The following is a 22,812-nucleotide window of genomic DNA, read 5'->3' on the forward strand; positions in this document are numbered from 1 at the left end:
AACTAAAGAAAAGCATGGAAAACCACAAGAGAGGAACACATTAGCTGAAAAATGTGGCAAAACAGAAAGGTGATAGAGAAGACTAGGAAACCATGTATAGTTCCAGTTCTATCTCACTTGGGGCAGAAGAGGGGCCAGGGGAGCCAAAGACTCCACCACAAAGTGAGTCAGGCAACCTCTGCAACAAGCCAGCAGACCGAGGACAGATCTATAATTCCCTCAAACACCAAACTCCTGTGTGGGGATTTGGAGGGATATTGACTTCAACCTCAGATCAGTATCAGACAGGACTGTCAGTCCTCTCATCTCAGAGAGCAGCAAAGACGCACCATCTTGTGGCTTTCAACTGAGGTACTCAGGTCATCAGATTACATTAACTGAGTGCAAACCGCTGACAGAAAGTGAGCCACAGCCAGGGGCTTGGAAATGAGTGTGATCTGCAATACTAGGCCAATGTGCAGGATCAGCCTCCGCTGGTAGAGAGCTCTGATACAGAGCGATCAGTTATCAGTGATGGCTGATAGGCCAGAAAGCCTTTGAGACTGACCCCCGGCCCAGTTTAACTGGCTCCTTTATTAAGTTTCTAGAGCTCTCTGCTTAGATATACTCTAGGATGCCATTATTTGGGATAATATTTTAACTCTAAATTTTTTCTAGCAGCGATTTGTCTAATTTGTTCATTCTCTTCTGATTTTGACGTTTAGACATGGGTTTCTGTGGATAAACACGAGTGATGAAGTAAGAAGTACTGCGCTATCTCCTGCCAGGTTCCCTCTTTCCATGTACTAGAAACCAGGAGTGGCTTTGCTCATGATAATTGATCTTATGGTCTCAGTGGACTTTTAAAGTAAAACTTCAATTTCCCAAATATTCTAAAATGAAGTTATTAAAAAACAACAACCTGGAATCTACATTTAAGAAGTAAATGATGCACATTAAAACACAGACACAGGTGTTTAGAATGAAAATGACTTTCAAGTTTATGTGGGTCAGCAATATAGTTATTTACAAATAACCCATATGAAAATGTAAAAAGCATATTACATCTTCACATGCCATCTGTATCAACTGAATAAAGCTTAGTGACATTATTTGCAAATCTGTACTTAACTGTACACAGACATTTTGTGCATTAAAAAAGAAATGTACATAATTTAAAATAAATTACATTATACAATGTACAAAGAAATATTAACAGAAATTCATAGACAGCTGCCTCCCAGTTTAAACAAAATAAATACACAATTAAATTAAAAACATTTAGAAGATTATAATTTATATGAAGACAAATGTGAACTTTAATAAAATAATATTTTATGATATACAATGATTTCATCAAATCTCTGTGATAGAAATGGACAGAAAAGAAAGTACCATAAGTGCAATTTAAATTTTTACTTTCTAAAAATAAACAAATTTATTCCTGAAAAAAGATCTGGGAAAAGATTATTGTGGCTTGATTGTAAGTAATCTAAAATTTGTTAATAAAGAAGCTACAAAGGTAATAATAAAGATGATAGCTAATTGCATTCTAAATAGAATAGAGACTTTTGGTCCTATGAACTAAAATTCTTAAGGTACTGCCTGTTTCATGAACTAGTGTGGTAAGAACAAAACCAAAATCAAAATGAAACAAAACTCCTGCAAAATCCAATTTTTTTCAGTTAACATTTGTTTTCTCCGTTTATGATAACAGGATCCCTGGTAGGTACAGAACTATTGTATCACACTGCACATCTTGAGGTGCAGCCAAAACCAACTCAGGTAAGCCTGCAAGAGACCACCATCACCAGGACAGATCACCAGGACAGTCAGATAAAGCCATCACAATGAAGCTAGACTCAGCCAGCTAGCTCTCTGTGGGAGTCCTCACAGATTTGTCCCTAGGCTGCTGGCATCCTCAGTCACAGAGAGAAAATAGAACAGGAAATGTGTTGAACTTGGTAACATTTTTACAAACCCAGAGGTCTAAGGCCATTTGGAGAGAATTATAATTGCAAATCTTAGGCCCCAAGCCCCTTGGAAAAGGCTCTTCCTTTCATACAGTACTGAAAACCACAGGCATTCTTTTCACTGTCTATCTAATATGGAAAATGAATATAATGACAGGAATAAAATAGAAGGAATAAAAAGAAACTGACAATATTGAAACAGGCATAGGAAATGACACCTTTACAGAAAAGCATGTTTTGCTTGTGTGTATGTTTGGGGAGAATTCTACATTGTTTCTATCCATTTATTCATTGCTTCGACTAGTACAGTCTATTTAAATGATGTTCACATTCTATGACACTGATTTCAATAGGAAGGACATATGAGTCCTCCATTTTTTTCTTATTAAAACGAGGGAATGTTGATTATAAAATGGCTCTAAGGAGAGTAGAGATTAGTTATTGATAAGACAGTATTGTGAGGACCTTCTTGCCTGGTCAGGCAGAGAAAATTATCATAAAGTACAAAAAGATACAATGAGCCTGAGGTAAAGGCATGTGTGAGTTGTGCTACTTGCTTCAACTTGAAAGACCCAGGAACTTAGGAGAATTCTGCCTCATCCACATTGCTGCCTATATGAGAGTGAAATGGTGGGGGAGGACTCCTCAAAGTGCTTCCTAAAACTTATTTTACATATAGAAAGTATTGACCATATGAGTAAACAAATCTAGAGAGATGCATTCAAGTGCTATCGTCATTCATTATTTCTCTTCGTTAGAATGTCATAGTTTCCTATGTGTATAAAAGTCGTTGCTAATTTTTATGCTGCCTGACAGTCATATATGATAACTCAATAAATATCTGTCTTATTTGCAATGAGTAGTTTGTGCTTTACTATAAGTAGAGGCACGCTTTTATGCACTCCTTTTCAATTAGCTTAAGCTACAATGTAGTGTCCTCAAAAAGCCTTTGAATGAAGAATTATGGTCTGTGGTTTGGAACAGGTGCTAATGGATAAACAAATTAGCCCCTTTGTCATCTGCCTCTCTAGAGTTTCTACTGAAATTGTCCAACATAATCATATAACGCCCTACCAATATTTTTTGCTTTTTTTCCTCATAGTAATTGAATAGTATTTTGAAATAATTTTGGGCTCACATTTTGATAAGGGAAACATGTCAGGTAAGTTGCTACAATATTGTTATCCTACCTTCTTAGAGTTATCTGGAAAAATAAGGTTTTGCTGAATTTTCAGTATTAAACTCATTATAAACTTATGCGAGGGACAAAAAAATGTGCCCATTTTCATGTTATAAACATGAGTAAATAACCTGACTTTTGTTCGAACTAGAAAAATAGTTACATTGCATTCTTTCCCTGTTTCTAATAAGGGGACATGGAGTATTAATTGTGTAGCTGTGAATACCCAATGTGTTCTCCAGTTGAATGTAATCAACATTGGTATGTTAGTGCCCTAAAATGTAATTGATTTATAAATTTGTTTTATGAATAAAAGCATCTGATATTTTCCTAACATTTTATAATTTTGCTTGACCTCTTATTTCACTTAATTCTTTCTTTTGTTGTTGTTGTCAGTTGTAGGGCTTGAACTCTGGGCCTGAGTACAGTCCCTGAGCTCTTCAGCTCTAGTGCTTTACCTCTTTGAGACACTGCGCCACTTACTTAATTCTTATAACACAGATCAGATAATATTGATTTGTCTTCTGAATGAATTATATTTCATGGTAATTAATGGTGTGTGTGTGTGTGTGTGTGTGTGTGTGTGTGCGCGCAGGTCCTGGGGCTTGAACTTAGGGTCTGGGTACTGTCCCTACCCTTTTGTGCTCAAGGCTAGTCCTCTAACACTTGAGTCACAGTGCCATTTCCAGCAGGTTGTTTTTTTTTTTGTGGGGGTGAGGGGAGCGGGGATAGTAGTATGGTCTTTTCTGTCAGGGTTGGCTTTGAACTATGATCCTCAAATCTTAGCCTTCTGAGTGGCTAGGACTACAGGCATGAGCCACCAACATCTAGATTTTTAATTTTAGCTTAGTCAAAAGAGTATATTCTATTCATATTTCAAATTATTAGATACTAAATGTATTTCATCAGACTGCTACAATTCTCCAAGTAATTTCCTTAACCATTTCACACAAAAAGATTTTATATCATTCAAAGAGATCAACTTGAGGATAATCTGGACCCTTTGGTATGTATTTTGAAAATCACAGGTTCAGAGTAACAATACTTTGTTTCTTCCTCTTTAGTAGATTAAATGGATTTTGTTTTTGTACTTTTTCTTGACTAAATGCTTGGCTTAAAGTAAAAGTGTAAAGGAAAAGTGTTGGGTGTGGGTTCTCTTCAAAATTCTTTCTATTGTCTAATGCAATCAATACTGGAAAAGGAATAAATGCTTACCTCATTTAGTTCTATGGAAACAAGTAGAAATATTTGTCTTTGGGGGACCATGGCCTGATTTCTTTTGTTGTAACTTTCCAAATACCATAATAGACAGCAGAGGGCGCTCAAAACCCACAGTATACTCCAGGAAGGGGGGTGGTGTGGGGGGGAATACCTGCTCTTCCAAATTGCTGTTACAGCAATGTAAGTATGTTCAAGAGGAAAATAACTTTTATTCTTTTTAAAAAACATGAAAACCTAATGTTTCTCCTTTTCCCAAAGGTCGCTGCTATAAATGTCGCCTGAAAAATGCTATTGCTTTTTAATGCCATGTTTTGAACTTTCTTTTTATAGAGAAAGAAGTCTACTAAAATAAATATTATTCCACTGTAACACTGGCAGGGCTACATCTGTGAAAACAGAGCTACTTCCAATGCAATGATAAACTTAATGACTGTGAATGTTCGCTTTTGAAATTAAACCTTGGTGACAGATAGAGGGAAAGTGAAAGAAAACTAGACCTCATACAATAGAAAGTTAATACCGTAAAAAACACGTGGGGGGGGGTCAGAGATTTGGATGTGAAGAGGTGACTTGTTTGATGTTAGTGTGTTATTGACACACAGCCGTGTTCATTCCTTTGCTTCGTGTGAGTCATCTCTTGTAGCATTACACAGGAAGCACTGCTCATCTATAGCCAAGTTGAGAAATGACAACACAGACCTGACTGAAAATATTTACTATCTGACCTTTCACAAAGAATGTTTACTGCCCTTGGTCGAGATATTTACTCAAGATCTGGGCCAGAGATTCATTCATTTTTCCCATACAATTTTAGATTTTGAAATCATACATCAAAAAAAGCTTCAAATTTTCCCAGTGAGAAAGGCAAAAGACCGCAGATTTTGAAATACTGCCTGCAAGACAGACTTTCAATCTCCAAATCAGGGAGGAAGAAAAGTCAACACACAAGTTTGATTTCTTTCAGTTAAAAAAAATCAGTGATGCCTTTCTTTCTCCACAGGCTTGAAATTAAAAAGACAACCAGTTCTTTTTTTTCCTTATCTTTCTTTTTTTAAACAAAGATAAATATAAAATCTAGTCATAAACAAGCTTCCAACAACAATTACAAAGCAACTATCAGGATCCGTGTTTTGTAGAGTCAGTGGGTTTGGGGCTTCAATACATAAATTGCTGCCAGGTGTGGATTTCCCAATGGCTGCAGGCAATGAAGAAGTATGTAATCAGCAGTGTCATGGCAGAATCCCTCCTGTCTCCATCCGAAGGACAGGATGCAGGAACTTACAAACGTCTCCCTGGCACTCCTGGCCCAGATGTCCATCCCACATGGAAAGAGGCAGTTTCTATGCTCAACACTGGTTGGGTGCCTATCGCACTGCACTAATATAGTGCAAAAAATGTGCCTTTGATACAGCAAAAAAGATTGTAGGCAACCAGTTGGAAAATTCAGGGAAGTAGAAATGTATTGACACAATTAGCTTTCCAGACAATAAACCACCATAAAATACCAAAGTTGAGGACTCTTCTGCTTCTCAAATACTAGTAGCATATCCAGCTTTGTACACTGAACTGAGATAAGAATGAAGGGTCATAAGAGTCTTTGTCTCTGAAATACAGTTCAATAACAGCTACCATCAAGCACAAAGATGCTGAATTTGTTGCGTGGGTTTTCTGCTCAGCTTGGAGGTTATCTTTCTTTACTGTGAAGATTGCTTATGATAAGTGCATAATATGATATTGTTATGTGTAGCATTCAATTGAGTATACATGTTCTTATGCTTGACTATAGTACTGCAGAACTTGCAGTATAAACTCTCCATGCTAGGAAGTTCTGTGCAATAGTTGGTACTGCAAATAGTCTTGCTGGCCAGTTTCACCAGGATTTTTCAGAGATGAATGTAACTCTTCAATTAGCAGATTGCAGTAAAGGTGACACAAAGCTTTCAAGATGCAACAGGCATTGAACTAAGGATCCTAGAAGTGTCAGTCCTGGTGGTCTGTATGCACGTGGCATGGGCTTGATTACTCCCAGTTGCAGTATGGTATTCTTTCTTGAGGATACTCTTTTAACAAAGCTAAAATGAGTGATAACCTGCACAGTTGGACAGTACCAATGAGACCTCTCAATAGCTACTACCAAGTCAGAAAGCCAAAACTGGTTGTTGCCAAGAAGAGTTGTGTTACATGTCTGCATCTCCATCATAAGCTAAGGTTAATGGTTTCAGCCGGTTGTTTTGTCGTCTTTGGGGTTTCTTTGGCTTTTTGCTGTAAGAAATTCATGAGATTGGGAGAAAACAAAATCAACCTTTAATTGTATTGTTTTAAAATGTTTGCAAAGTATAAGAAATTGATGGACTTAGGTTTCCTATTTGTCTGTATTGCTTGATTCAACTTTAATCACTTAAATTTGAGAGTTTAACTTCTGAGAAGAATTAAATGAACCCTAAGTAGTTCAGTACTTCCTAAGATTATTCAGGTGGAAATCCTTTAGTGCTAACAATGAAATTGATATTATTGTATAATCATCTGTATTTGTTCACAAACCTTAACATTTATAAAAAAGAATACATATTCACAAATATGGCTGAATAAGATTAGATAGTACCATGATATCTTCCTCCAGTAGAAATTTGTTATAAAAATGTATAGTTTACCACAATGCATACAAAGCAATGTTTTCTGTGATTCTTGCAAGCAAACTTAAAAATGTGATATGGATGAATTCTGGCTCTTTCATTACTAGAAGTGAAATGGCTCAGAATTAGTGGATTTTAGGCTATGATAGTTCTTTTATATTTCAAGTTTCATGTGGACACTAAACCATGTAGCATACTTGTTTGATACATTAACTTATGACTATGTTACAGGCTACTAAAAGTATTTTCTTTGAAATAAAGATATCTTGTATCCTCTTGGACTTGGAAATATTTAAGCACTCACCAAGCTAGATAAATCATGGAGACAACAAAGATGAGCAACACAAATGCCCCAGCGGCTACACCATAAACCCAGGTCTTTAGTCTTCCATCTAAGAGAATAGATACTTATGTTAGTCCGTAGTATATAGAACAGTATTTAACTATGACCAATGTCCACTAGCAGATCACCAATTATTTGCATAACTGGATTATTTTTCAGACAGTCAATGATTAATGTAAAGCTGCTATTATGAATGAGCTGCTGCTTCATTAAGATTAACTGAAATGGAAATTAAATTAAAAAGCTCAAATAATATTTCTGTACAGATGCTGAACTTGTATGTCTAAACTTCCACTTGTTTGAGTTTTACTCCAAATCTAATCTAACATATATGTAATGCTGTATAGAAATATTCTTAGGTGACACTGTTTGACAGGAAATGTATCCAATACCTGATATATAAATGGAGCCCCTCTGTATATCACTTTTACAATAAAAATTTTTTAAAGAAATATTCTTAGGATTTACTATCTATTTTGTGGATAATTAATATAAAAAGATGAAAAATAATGTAATTGAAAGAAAGCCTTACAATCTAGAGTTGAGGTAGACAAGCGTTTGAACATTTTTATTACAGATGAAAGGAACATGAGTATACTAATTCATTTTGTATACTAATTCATTTTGCAATTAATAATCTTTTATTCATTTTGCACTTACAGTGTGCCTAATAATTGATCATGTAGTAATAGTATTTGGAAAAACAGTCTTTTTTTTTTTTTTTTTGGCCAGTCCTGGGCCTTGGACTCAGGGCCTGAGCACTGTCCCTGGCTTCTTTTTGCTCAAGGCTAGCACTCTGCCACTTGAGCCACAGCGCCACTTCTGGCCATTTTCTGTATATGTGGTGCTGGGGAATCGAACCCAGGGCCTCAAGTATACGAGGCAAGCTCTCTCGCCACTAGGCCATATCCCCAGCCCTGGAAAAACAGTCTTAACAAAGGCTTAGTAATGTTTCTTTTTGGTAGGAGAATGACTCAATTGGTGGAGCAGCTTCAGAATAAGTATGAGATTCTGATTTCAAACACCAGTACTACAAAGAAACAAACAAAAATACTTTTTTTTCTAACTTTCCTTATTCTATGGATCATAAATGATAGGCACTCTTATAATTAAGCTTCCTAGTCTTATTGTCTTCCTCTGCAGTACTGGAGTTTAAACTCAGAGTTTTGAGTTTGCTAGACAAGTGTTCTGCCACCTTGCATGCCTCTAGTCACTTTTGCTTTCATTATTCTTTGAATAGAGTGTTGCTTTTTGTCAAGCAGGCCTACATTACAATCTTCCTTATTCTTCCTTTATAGAGGTCATGACAGGCATGTGCCAATGTGCCTTGCTTGCTTGCTCATGGATGGTGCTCTAGCACATATGTCATGCCTCTCGTCTGGCATTTTGCTGGTGTTTGGAGATAGGATCTTGAGGACTTTTCTGTCCACACTGGCTTTGAACTTCATACCTCCAGGTTTCAGGTGACTGAATAGCTAGGCCACACATAGGCCACTAATGAGTAGCTGAGCATGACAACTTTATTTGTTTGTTTATTTATTGCCACTACTGGGATTTGAGCTCAAGTCCTAGGCACCATCCCTTTGCTTTTTTGTTCAAGCTGGGTACTATACAAGTTGAGCCACAGCTCTACTTTTAGCCTTTTGGCTACTAATTAGAGATAAGTCTCACAGATTTTCCTATACAGGCTAGCTTCAAATTGTAATACTGAGATCTCAGCCAGTGGAGGAGCTAGGATTACAGGCGTGAGCCACCAGTGCCTATCTGAGCATGACAACAGTTAAGACTAATGTAAATCAGTTTATTTACCAAATGCTGTCTGCCACAGAGTTGCATCTCTGATGTAGTCTCGTATTTTTTCCAGTTGTGAATAAACACTTATTTTCCCTCTAATTCATGTTTTCATTGTTACATTTAAAAATTCAATGTGTGGTTAAAGATTGAAATAAGTTGGGTTTCAGTGCTTTTAAATGTAGCAGTAAAAAGAACAGCCAAAAAGAACAGATGGCTATAATGGAATAAGTAAATATAAATGAAATGATAAATAATAGCTGGTGTGAAAATGATTGTTTATTTAAAATAATCCTGTGGTAACGGCCCAAAGCTAAGAATTCTGTGTCAACTCTCTCTGGTCACTTCACCTGGTCCAAATGGCTGTAGAAACCAGGTCCTCCCCCGGCCTGCTGCATTACTGGAGGGCTGGGTAGGATGGACAGCCCGGCTGGTTTTCACATCTCCTCGTTTCTCCTCCACCGTGGGTATCACTACCACAGGGATAAGCGTGCATTGCTCCAGGGTGCTGTTGGAAGACATGACTTCGGTGTACCCTTCTTCACAGTGGCACGTCTTTGTCTGCAGGAGAACAACATGTATCACACCCACACTAGAAGAAGATGGTGGAGGCTAGCTGCCCCTACTTGGAAAGTAGAAAAATAAAGCTGGTGTCTGTGTGTGTGTGTGTGTGTGTGTGTGTGTGTGTGTGTGTGTGTAGAATTCATTACCTGGAATGCCCGTCTTGACTCCATTAAAAAAAATTCTGGGGGCTGGGGATATGGCCTAGTGGCAAGAGAGCTTGCCTCGTATACATGAGGCCCTGGGTTCGATTCCCCAGCACCACATATACAGAAAATGGCCAGAAGTGGCGCTGTGGCTCAAGTGGCAGAGTGCTAGCCTTGAGCTAAAAGGAAGCCAGGGACAGTGCTCAGGCCCTGAGTCCAAGGCCCAGGACTGGCAAAAAAAAAAAAAAAAAAAAAAAAGAAAATTCTGGATTTATTTGTATCAGCCACACTGATTCTAAAAGCAAGTGTGCCTAACATCGTTTACATTGTCTAAATAAGAGGCAGCTGGGCTCCAGTGGCTCATACCTGTAATGCTAGCCACTCAGGAGGCTGAGCTCTGAGGATTACAGCCTGAAGCAGGCCAGGGCAGGAAAGTCCATGAGACTCTGATCCCCAATAAGTACTCAGAAAAAAGCTGGAAGTGGCACTATGGCTCAAGTGGTAGAGTGCTAGCCTTGACCAAAAGAAGCTCAGGGACAGTGCTCAAGCCTTGAACTCAAGCCCCAGTACTGGCAAAAGAAAAAGAAGAGGCACACAGATGATATCTGTGTATTCTTGAGATCTTCTCTTTTGTGAGGAGGAGTAGGACCGTATTGGGGACGGGAGGGTGACAAATAATGAAGGTGGCTTGTCCACATACCTCGCTACAGTATGAATGGGGTTGACTGCAGGGAGGGTTACAAGATCTGTCAGCATCAGGCTGGCTCACCACCAAGCAGCCCCCTGTGAAACAGAAAATTGTATTTTGATACATTTCACCTCTTGCTATGCTAACAAATATTCTGTTGTTGTAGACTTGTTTGTGAATCTTGGTCCACTCATCTGGAGAGCTTTTCTGTTTGTGAAGTATTCAGTTGACCTTTGCTACTCTGTAGCATCTCTGGGTCCTTTGTACCCAGGAGGCAGCAACGTAACTGGCACTTAGTTGGTCAAAAGGATAATTTTATAGCTCAGCAAATGAAAAGAAGCAGGTTTAACTTTTTGTCAAAGTTAAATCTCATTCTTGGCAATTCACAACAAGAATTTTCAAAACCACTGCCTTACATATGCTTTATATAACTTTATATATGGCCATACATGCATGTATTTTTATAATGTGTATTTCTTTTTGAGATAAATGTGATTCCCGTTAATTTGAGTATTTTTTGTCTATAGGGAAGCAAAGGAATGCAGCTACCAAATCTTTTTTTGGGGGGTGGGGAGCGAGCGATTACTATTTCATTCAGTTGCTATTTCAGCTATCTGCACTTTCATTATTCTTTGTTTTCAAGCACAGCAAAACTGTTTCTATGTTGTTGAATTCCATTTGCAGATGGGACAGGAAGTCTTAAAGAAACAATATTTGTGGCAGGGAAGGGACTAATTGTTTTAAGCAACATTTGTTAGTTTAACAGACTTTCAGTAAAGCAATTTTTCTTTATTTATGGAATGATGGTCCTTTGCATTTAATTAAAAGTACATACTTTTAGTTCTTTATCTTTCCCTCAATAGTTTAAATACAAAATTGAAAGGCAATTTCAGTTAAATGGCCATATAAGTTATCACTAAATATATGAGCAGTATCCTAAGGTTTTTTTTCTAAATAAGGACAGTTCATAAATTGAAGTAGTCTAGGGAGGTAATATATTTTACATTGTTTTCTATTTCTTCTGAAGAATATTATCTGAAAGATGGAAAAAGAATGCACCTAGAGTTTTTCACAAGCCATTTACACATTGGCTTTTTGCTATGAGAAAGAAACATATTGGATACTTTTCTGTGTTAAAAAAACACTAATATATGGTTTCCTCAGTTAAGTCTATTTAAGTACTGTTAAGTCATGGTTTCTGTAGTTACTTTTTACTGAAAATAGCTGTCATTACAGTGGCAAAACAACTTTTAACATTCAGAAGAAAAGTTAAAAGACTATTTGCATCCATGTCTGAATAGAATTTGCAAACTATTAAGGTCCACTGGGAATACTGTGATTCTCAAAATAGAAGCACACCCATTACCAATCCCCGAGTAGAATGGGTGACCTACACAGCACCTCACTCTGGAAGTCTAGTCTTCCTTATCTATCTCAGGGTCTCCTTACCCCATACCTCTTAAAATGGGGTTAGGACAGCTTTCTACTGTGTTGAGCAAGCAGAGTTTCCTGGTAGTTGTCTTATCTTTGATCTAGGTATTTCCACTGGGAGATGCTGTTACAAACAGTTCGTTGATAGAGTTTTCTCATGTGAGAAGGTGTATGTTCACAAGAATACAATTTGACACCCTGCCCTAGCTTTCACAGAAAGGAAATAAGTAATTAGGCTTCAACAAATTCAGGTAATTTAAAATTCAATATAAAAAATGGATGTTTTTTCCAGAAGCATATTGATCCCTGCTCCTGTTATCGTACTGAATATATTAAAGTTAAATGCATTAAATGGCCATCACTTAGGGAATTCAAAAGCATGCTACATTTTCTGCCTGCAGGAGGGTAGAAACAAGAGCAGGAGAGCCTAGGCAGCAGACAGTCCATTCTGCTACTACCCCTGTGCAATGGAATCCTGTAGATTAGATTATACAAGCACGTGCTTCAGAGAGGCAGTAGACTTTGGGGTTCATATGTCTGAAGCTGGGCTTTTGCTTCTGTCCTTTTCTAGGAAATTTGCATGTAACTTACTACCTATCTTTCATTTAAGTTCCTTTTCCTGGTAGTGAGTTCTTGGGATTCCTCAAATTTATTGGGGTCATACCAAGAACTATTTTATAACAGTAGATTAGATATTTCTTCAGAGGTATATTTAGTACAAATACAATTTCAAAAACTCTTCTAGATCTTACTTTGTAAGTAAGATAATCTGGAGTGGAGACATGAAAAATGAGTTTCCCCATATGTTCTGGGTTTGAAAATTACCAATAATTTTTTTTGTTAATCAATACAAAAATCTCAACCATAGATTTGTAATTCAAGGAAGAGATTTGGGTTTATATAATTATAATGTCTTGGTAGTATTTGTGTATATATATATATATATACACAGACACACACACATACACACACACACACATATATATAAGCAGAAACAGTAAAAAGAACAAATGTTTTTCCTTAGCATGTAGTAATTATTAATATATAAAATGTCTAGAAAAAATAATTTTAAGGTTATTTATTATAATTTACTAGGCTTAGTATTTTAATGAAGTTGCAACACTGTTATCTCAAGGAGGGAGGAGATTTTGAAATATTCTAATTTGTCTTTGGCCACTGGACATGTAGATGGCTTAGGTTTCATAGTCTGAACTATGCGCTGAAAATGATTTTTTAAAATTTCATTATTTGCTTTAACAACTATTTGTGTGTTATCTAGATACAGTTGAGGAATGAAAAGACATTGTAAGTTTACCTGTAACATTTACACCATCTGACCTCTGACACCAGACAGTTCGAGACGACCCCTTCCAAGCACTTGCCATCCACTTGTACTCATAACAGTGTCCATCTGCAGAGACAGGACAAAGATGAACAGAATTGCCCTGTTGTCAGGGCAACCATGGGGATAGAGGATTCATAAAATATTTTTCAAATATTAATGATAAGAAGCATTCATTCGCTGATGAATTCAATGTGTTTATTGTACTGAAGTCGCTATTCCAGTATTATAAAATTACAGCTATATACCTGAATCCCAACTAAGTTTTCCTTTTTTTTTCTAGCACACTACCTCCAGCCAACTTAGGTTTGTAATGTAATTTCATTGTTTGGATCAAAAGTGTTATGGAATATGAAACACACAGACAGGATACAAAATTAATTAAAATATATTAAATGACCTATGATGAAATCCTAAGAAACAGCATTCAGCCACATTTGCCTTAGTTAGTTTACATGTGCTTGTTGATCGATAAAATATGAAATTTAAATTTTTGTAGGATTAGATTTCTCCCATTTCTCTTCCTGTCACAGTATTTCATTTCTCTCTCTGTCCCATACATGTAATTATTTGAGGCGTTAAAGTCTCCTCCATTTTTTTGTGACATCCCACATTGTGTTCGGCATGTAATAATCTACAAATATTAGTTTGTTGAAAGGATTTCTTTTGCAATTGTTGTGCTACTGATCTCTAAGTTTATTTCACTGGTTTGTGGGACAAACAATTCTCTTAGAATTATTCAATTTATTTTTATTATCATATTAATTATATTGCAATTTTTATTATAATTAATTATACTTATTATATTAATTATTTAACTATATGTGTTTCTCTTCTTTTTTACCTGCTGTGTCCCAGTGATATGTAATGTTCTATCTCAATAAATTTAGGAAGATTGAGAACTGATGGGGCAATTTTATCTAATTCTTGGGTTAAAGCATCTATTTCCCTAGTTTTCCTGCCTAGTGTTTCTTACCGAGGAGCTTTTGCTCTTCAATGTTAATAATCCTTCTCCAGTATTACTATGAACAAGATTAGTCCTGCCACTTTAATTAAATGGATTGAACAACAAACTTGGCTAGAGCCTCAATTTTTCAGAGTAAAGGTAGTATTTTGGATCCCACTGCTGTTATTTGTCATGTTTTTTGTTCAGATAAGAAGTACAAATGAAAATGTTTTGAGTCCAAAATTCTCTACTAGATATAAAATCCTTTGTTTTCATTATTATTTTAGTGTTCTGTGATTCCTGAATGTTTGAGTATTACCAATATTCTACACATGAATACAAACATACATAGACACATAAATGTATATGTTCTATATATTTCATAATTTTGTATATCAAATTTCACTAGACTGTTAGTTCTCATTGAACGTATCAGTTTCTGAGAATATAGAAAACTGCTTTTTCTGTGGACTTGTAATTTTTCTTCAGTTCTGCCATTTGATTTAAATAAATGCAAAATATTATTAGATCCATGAATGATTATCATTGCTTTGAGTGCACAAATACCAGAATTATTATTTAGCTCATAAAATTAGGAAGCATGTGAGCAACATTTAACATCTCATTTATGGAACCAAATCTTTACAATTCAGAATTCTCAACCTTAAGTGAGATCTTACAAAATTTGTTTAGTTAACAAAAAGTTCTTCACGTTATGCCATTGCTTAAACACAGAATGAAGTGAAGAGCTTTTGTGAATTGTGGCACTCACCATCACATGGTTTTGTTTCCAGCATCTGCTCAGGACATAGATGTTGATTCTCGAGTTCTTGTATAATAACTGCTCGGGATCGGACCTGTATTCCACCAAAGCCTAGATCCTCACCATTCACACAGGTCAGCTGACACAGGCTCCAGGAAGACCAGTCCTTCAAATAACAGTCACCTGTAGGCCACAAGTTGGCATTTTATATCCATACCATGCAGAACAGGGAGGCAGATACTCATTTTAATTCTAGCTCCACTGGGAAAGATTTGCAGGTATGCTAACTACACACAATACATAATTGACTTAATTATATTAATAAAACTTGACAGGCCTCTAGTAATTGCAAGTTTATATGGAGTTTTATAAGTTTGTATGCATACTTATTTCCTTTCTGCTTGTTAATATTATAAAATACAAACAATAATGGAAAGGAGTCTGTCTACTATGATTATTTCTTCGGAGCTAGCAAGTATTTGGTTAAAACTTACTACCCTTCTTGTCATGATTGTAAAGCAGTTTGTTAAAAATCTAGCCATACATAGAATTTGTCTTCTAGATAGCCCTAATTTCAAATGATCTTGAAGTCCAAGCTGAGAAGGCTAGTGTTTATGCTTTACTTCTATTTCTGCCCACAGAAGTTAAGGCAAGACAGGCAAAGGAGCAACTATAGCAAAGGAAAGAAAAACTGTGATATTATCTGAGGTCTATTTTTTACCACTCCCCTCCTTTTCCTTAATATTTACTGAAGAATAATATGCATGCCAAATGACCACACACCCCAAATTCACAGTAGCTGAATTTCCACAGATTGCTGTTTCCTGAGCATTCAATCAAGAAAGATATTCCCAGTATCTCAGAAGCACTGCTTCATGTGATACAAGAGGTGATAGCTTATCTACTCATTTTTGTATTTGTACTTTTCTATTCATAAATATTTTCACCATCTACCATTTACCTTTATATTTCTGATGTGTTCATTCTTACTGGTATATTCATTCTACTGAGTGAGGAAACTGTTGGGCAATAGCCTGTCCATGTGCTCAACATTTTCAATAATTTTGAGAGTACATATTTCCCATATTTCCATCTATTTCTCATGAGTGAGGGTTGGTGCTACAGTTCAGAATATATAGCCAATTGTGAGAGACACAAACCTATGGGAAGTTCTTATAATTTTGTTTATTCTAATCATATCACATGCCTAACTCATACTGCCTTAGATGATATCAAATATAACTAATGTTATTACAAAGTTACACTGGACTCTAATTAATGTAAAAACTTTTGGTATCTTGGTTAAGAAATCCAGCACAACCACGTTCATTGCAGCATTTTATTTACCATAGTTTGGAATGAACGCAGTTGGACCTCGGTGAATGAATGGATCAAGAACGTGTGGTATATAAAATGGAATTCTATGCTTGCATCAGAAACAATGATATAATCCCACTCATAAGGAAATGGAAAGACTTGAAAAAATAATATTAAGAAAAGGAAGCCAGACCCAGAGAAATGTAGGTGGCATGGTTTCTCTCTTTTGTGTTAAATAGAATGTACCTATAAATCTACAGGAGAACACACTGCATGGTTAAAAAAAATACATGGAAATACGATAAATTATACAGAACTCTAAGCATTCATATACATTGAAGCCAAAGAAAGATATTCTTAGGAGTGGAATACAAAGGTATAATACTTTATGTACCTTTGATTATATAAAATAACATCTATCAAAATGAACCCCAGGAAATGGAAACCATAGGTATTTTTCTTCCTTGCTGCTTTTGTTTTCTTTTTGTCATTTGTTTATTTACCTGTCTTTGGGAGGGTAAGGGGAAGCACAGAAATGAAGTGACAAAGGGTGAACAAATGCAGCCCTGGTACTCACTAAACATTGTGTTGAAAATGAACTATACAACTTGTGGATGGTAATAGGAGGAAAAGCTGGGAGAGTGAGGGGAAGGGGTGATATTGTTAAAAAAGAAATGTGCTCTTTATCAGACATACATAACTGTAGATTACCTTTAAAATAACAATAAAATTTCAAAATCTGAACAATAAAATAGAACCATAGGAAAAAAAACCTGACAATATGTAAATCATTGACTGAAATATATATGTACATGTATGATAGTCATGATTTTCATAGACCTATGTTAGAGAATATTAATACTCCAGAAATACAAAAAGTTCTAAGTAAATGATAAAGAGATAAAAGTCAGAAATTTTTTTGAAAGGTCAAATTTTGGAGTCTTCATTGTAGTGCTAGTGGTCTGCAGGCGGCCAATTACAAAGATCTGCAGCTGGGAAAATTTCTTCAGTAGACTGACAAAAGTAGAAATTCTTGTATCACTTAGGATATGTCATGTTTCCTAGGAAATATGAGATATTTGGATGCTCAGTTTTAATGATGCACAAAAAATGCTAAGGGTAAAAAACATCCTGCCAGTAGGAATGTAGTATAACATTACCCGAGTGATTACAAATTATAAGGAAATAAAATATTCCTTATTTGTGTTTAGACTGTACATACCCTCATTTAACATCATATTTTTTCAATGAAATGCTATAAATTTTGTGTGTGTGTGTGTGTGTGCACATGTGTGCTGGTGGTGGGGCTTGAACTCAAGGCCTGAGCACTGCCTCTAAGTTATTTCACTTAAGGCTAGAGGTCTACTACTTGAGCCACAATTCGACTTCCAGTTTTTTGGTGGTTAGTTGAAGATAAGACTTTCAAGGACTTTTCTGCTAGATCTGTCTTTGAACTGTGATTCTCAGATCTCAGCCTTCTGAGGAGCTAGGATTATAGGCACAAATGATTAGTATCTAACACAGTAAATCATTTATCTCTAGAGTGTGAGTTATATAATTACTCCTCAATAATCAATGTCATGTTTCCAGTATTTTCCAAAAGCACATGAGGGTGACACACTCCTTGTACTATATGTTTTTATGTTTACTATAAATAAAGTACTAAAATGGAGACTGTGTTTTTGTTTCACTCATGTAAACCACGGTATTGATAATGCCATCCTGGTGTTACCTGGGCAAGGCTGGGTGCAGGTTTCCTCCATTATGATGTTCTTATTACCATCTATGATGAGTTCAGTGTCAGCACAGAATTCCTCATCCACCACCTTGCCATAATCCTCAGCTGACCCATCACTCACTACACAAGAAATGTTCCTTGTTCTAGTCCCTTCTCCACACTGGGCCTCCTGGAATAGAGGAAGAAATAACTAATTAGAAAAAGAAAAAAATATTTCATTAGAGAGCTCATCAATTACAGTCATCCCTGCATCATTGATTTTGATTTATGAACAGTTAGAGATCCATTTGAAACCCTAGGGAAGAAGCCTGGGAAGGCACCAGCCATAAAGCATCCACTGAGCAATTTATTTGTTTCCTAGTTAAAGACAGGTAATACATTTTCATTAAAATGAACCAGTCTCCAAATGATTTTTAAAGGTATGGCACTGAGACTGTTTGTTATCAAAACTAATATGCTAAAACCTTTTAAGAGGAAACCAGCAATCTGTAACGTATTTCTGAAAACAAATCTCTGCTGATGAAAAATATGTCCATTCATGTACACACAACTTTCTGAGACTGATACCTGCACTTGGCATGGAGACCACTGGCCATACTGCCACCGATAACATGGTTTCACTGGACATGACTTGGTCTGTTCCATCATGGAAGGACAAGGTCTCCCATCACCCTGGAAGGGCTGGGTCACTGTTCGTCTTCGGACCATTTTCCCTTTAAGAGATAGGAAGTGTTAAACATCAGTTGGATGTCACATTTCTGCAAACAGCTAATTCCTTGGGAGAAAGCATTACAGAGATTTCTCCTGAGGGGATCCAAGGACCAGAAAGGCTACACATATGGTAAAAGAAGACACCCAATCTAATCTTTCTGATTATCTGCTAGGACTAAAGGCAAGAGGGACATTTTATTTTGTATGTCATTAACACTTGCCTGCCTGTTCCATGAATCGCAGTACAAACCAACCTGTGAGGCCACATGTTTGTGAGCATTCTGACCAAGGAGACCAATCAGAAAGCTGGCAGTTCACAGGGCATTCCACTACGCAGGAGGAGTTCATCTGCCAGTTCTTCTCCAGGCCAAGCTGAAAGAATAGAAGATCTGATTGAGCAGGGATGGAGCCATGGACACTATATTGTCAGTGGAGAATGAAATAAGGAAGGAGAAGAAAGGAGAGAAGAGAAGAGAAGAGAGGAGAGAAGAGAAGAAAAGAAAAGAAAAGAAGAGAAAGGGAGTGGAGGGGAGGTGAAAGAACAAGGGAGATGAAGCAGTCTGCCTGACAGAAGAGATACCTGGAAGATGAATATCCAATCTGTGAAGAATATAAAATGATTCAACCCAAAGTCAAAGGAGGGGTCCACTGGCTCTGCTTATGTACAATGTGAATATTTTTATTAAGCAAGAAAACAGAGTATTTAATCTACAAATTAGTTTAATTCCCCTCAAGGAATTGAAAGAATAAACACAGTCACTGCCTATTATTTAAAACAAAGGGCATCATGAATTTGAAGATCTATAATTATAACTTCAGAGTGTTTTATATTTTTGAATGGACATGTTAAGTTGAAAGGCAGAGGGAGATGGTTTTAAAGACAAATCACCACTCAAAGCTAGTAATACAATATACTCAAATAGTAAAAAAATATATGTATATATCAATTTAGGGCTGGTGGGGTTGGGGGTGGGTGGGTAGCAGATTGGTATAGTGCATGCTTAGCATTCACAAGAGCCTGAGTTCAATCCTCAGAATGAAAATCGGATAAATACGATACTAGAAGTGTCCATTTTTAAGTATTCTCTTTTTAAAAGGAAGTGTGGGGTCTCAGAATGTTTTATTATGGATGTTTTATAGGCATTTTTTTAACTATTTTTTTTTTCTATTCTAAAGCTCACTCAGCAGCTCAGGCCTGCCAACCGATAATAATAAGTCATTTTATTGGCATCTGGGTTCTGATATTTTTAATTTACATTTTCTCCCTTAAAGATATAAGAAAAGCTTTCAAATCACCATGTTTTATATTCCCACATTTTAAAAGGTCTAATGTACAAATTATCATTGAAACAGGAAAATTCATTGTTAAGAGAATAAAAATTTTCATTTGCAATTCTTGGATTTTTCAAGATTTTTGTTACTACATGAAAGAAAATTTATATATTTTTTAAAAATATACATACATAAGGAGATAGTAAGAAGTGTTTTTCCATGAAACATCATTCTTTGTTTCAAGTTATGCTTTGGTTTAAATAACTCATGGAAAGTAAATCAGATCAATACTTCTTGGCTTTTTTAAAAAACGTAGCACTTAATTGAAATCTCATAAAGGTTTCTTAAAGATATGGTATATTTGACACAAGAATTTTGAGATGATACAGTGAAATAATGTGCTATATTTGGAGTCCATAATGTTTCATAGAGTGTTACAATCATAGATTTAAACTGTTAGTGAACTACCTATCTAACATGTACCTATCTATCTTTTATTCATCTACCCAAACTATCTATTATTCATCTACCAAAACTTATGAGACCAAGTAACTTAAAATAGTACATTCAGGGTTTAAAGAATAGCAAACAGAGACAAATGACTAGGTATTAGGTAAGTACACATCTCTAAAAATAACAAAAGAAGAATTACTCAATAAATGCTAGTTGAATCTAACCCTAGCTTTCCACTTTGCTGGGCAATAATGACATCTTTCATTGTGGCTATTAGAGAAGCAGTGAGAATCATCTACTGCTGTGGACTGAATGCAGGTTTGCCTGAGCACTAGTAGGAGGGCAATCTATGCATTGTTCACAAAGAGGCCCATTCTTCTAGGAGACATAGTGCATCCACAGGGATGGAAAACAGCTCGTGAGCTATTTAACTCAGTCTCCACAGAGTGAATCTCTGTTTTTCCTTAAAGTCACTTCGTATTTTTAATTGTCACTGCAGTATTCAAATATTACAATATTTCCACTTCAGAGAAAATTTATCTGATGGCTCTAAGGTAATTAAAATGAGTTATTTCTCAGGTTTGTATTTATTATTCATTTAAGAAAATCAACAGTTCTATTTGTATGTTTGTCCTTTAGTCATACAAAACAGTTTAAAGTTGGTCTTTTAAGATTTGGGTTTAGTTCTCATAAAGCCCTCACAGGTATACGTTTTGTATTTCATTCTGGTCCATGAAGGTATTTATGTGTGTGTTTGTAAAACAGAGATGATATTAATCATCTGGAAGTAGGCCTCAGCAAGCTCTCCAGACTGTATATGACTATAATAATCTTCACTCATAATAATGTTATTTTCATAATGGCCACATTACCTCAATGCTACTAGTTTTTCAACCAAATGATTTCAGGGTTGAAATTCAAATGATTCAAATCTAAGGTATGAATACATTTAAGTCATGTTGTAAGACTATAGCATGAGGCATTTATTAATTCAAAAACTTGAGGTTTTCAGCACATCTGAGAATTCTGTACCATTGGATAGAAATGTAAGGAAATTAAGTTAGGAGCACTTGGATAAAGACATTATACTATATCTTTCCAGTTAGACCCCTCCTTCCCTGTTTGTTGAGACAATTTACTGTGGGCTCATCATACAAGCCTCAGAATGTGAGACAAAATTCCCAATGGCTGTGTCTGGAACTCTTAATGAGGTTATAATAGAAACTTCTCATAGTCTGTTTCAAATCTGTCAAGAGTCCTGATCACTTTGGCATATTAAAAAAGACATGGTTTTATTCAAAACTAAATTAGCAGTTTCCCCTGAGCAGCATGGACAGTGAAAGTTGTCTGGTGTGGAAATCAGACAAAATGATTACAACATGAAGTGTGGTGCCACAGGAAGTAAGAAAGGTCAGCAACCGTATTTCCTCACTTTTCATAAGGTCAGGTCTAAGAAGGACCTTACTTTAATTAGAGAATTAACAATGAGTTATTCTTCCCACTTAGATGATCAAGACAGACTCAGTTTCTTTGTTTGAATTCCAAGCTCTCTTATCACCACCTGAATTCTTGTTATTTCACAGCTGGCCATTCCATCCAACTATCAAAATCTGCTACCAAGCCACATGCAATCGATGTTTAGCAACAGACGGAAAAACGGATGGATCTTGGCAGGTGTCCCAGGCAAGCCACAAAATTCACATTGAATTATAAAAGATGATAAGTAGTCTGACTAAGATTTATTGCATTATTCACCTTGATTGCTTATTGTTTCCCCAGCATTTCTTTCAGAATAGAATAATTAGCATACCTTTGAGCTCTAAGCAGGACACAATACAGGAAATTACATGTGGAAATCAGTAGTATTGGATATTCTCTTTTCAAGAGGACACTGTATAACTCATGACTAACACAGCAACACATCTGCTGCCAGAGAGCTGACCAGAGCACAGGTCCCTTGACTCAATGTGAATTGAAATACGGAAGGAAGAATTAACACAGGAAGACATAACATAGCACCCACGCACCTCTTCACAGTGCTTCAGGTCAACTGACTTGCCATCACTTCGAACACAATCCAACATTCTTGTTTTAATGCCATTTCCACAGACAGCCTTCTCACTCAGCTGACACGTACTCCAATCTGAAAAGGAAGCCCATCAGAACAGAAGGATACGCATGAAACAGATTTCAAATGGAACTCTGATGACCTGAATCCCATACTTAATTCATAACCACTTTCTAAGCTCACAATCAATCATCCCACATACAGAGCATATGGGGCCCGGCTTTGAACGTATCAGTAGTCAAATGGAATTGCTGGG

At 36.3% G+C, this 22,812-nt stretch overlaps 1 protein-coding gene across 2 annotated transcripts in view; it reads right to left on the bottom strand.

Annotated features, from left to right (window-relative positions):
• Positions 1–4,282: 4,282 nt before the first annotated feature.
• Positions 4,283–22,812, bottom strand: part of Thsd7a (thrombospondin type 1 domain containing 7A) — a 326,776-nt gene continuing 308,246 nt past the window's right edge. Inside the window, exons 20-29 of one of the 2 annotated variants that reach the window (XM_048340086.1) lie at positions 22,516–22,631; positions 19,018–19,135; positions 18,620–18,765; positions 18,047–18,221; positions 15,007–15,180; positions 13,262–13,357; positions 10,528–10,610; positions 9,471–9,681; positions 7,291–7,378; positions 4,283–6,615 (exon numbers count right to left, since the gene is read on the bottom strand). In XM_048340086.1, the coding sequence (XP_048196043.1) occupies positions 6,531–6,615; positions 7,291–7,378; positions 9,471–9,681; positions 10,528–10,610; positions 13,262–13,357; positions 15,007–15,180; positions 18,047–18,221; positions 18,620–18,765; positions 19,018–19,135; positions 22,516–22,631 (1,292 nt within the window). In that variant the 3' untranslated portion in view covers positions 4,283–6,530. The remainder of the gene's footprint in view (positions 6,616–7,290; positions 7,379–9,470; positions 9,682–10,527; positions 10,611–13,261; positions 13,358–15,006; positions 15,181–18,046; positions 18,222–18,619; positions 18,766–19,017; positions 19,136–22,515; positions 22,632–22,812) is intronic. The other variant, XM_048340087.1, reaches the window with a different exon arrangement.

This window comes from Perognathus longimembris, chromosome 2 (genome assembly GCF_023159225.1).
Source record: "Perognathus longimembris pacificus isolate PPM17 chromosome 2, ASM2315922v1, whole genome shotgun sequence".
Lineage (NCBI taxonomy): Eukaryota > Metazoa > Chordata > Mammalia > Rodentia > Heteromyidae > Perognathus > Perognathus longimembris.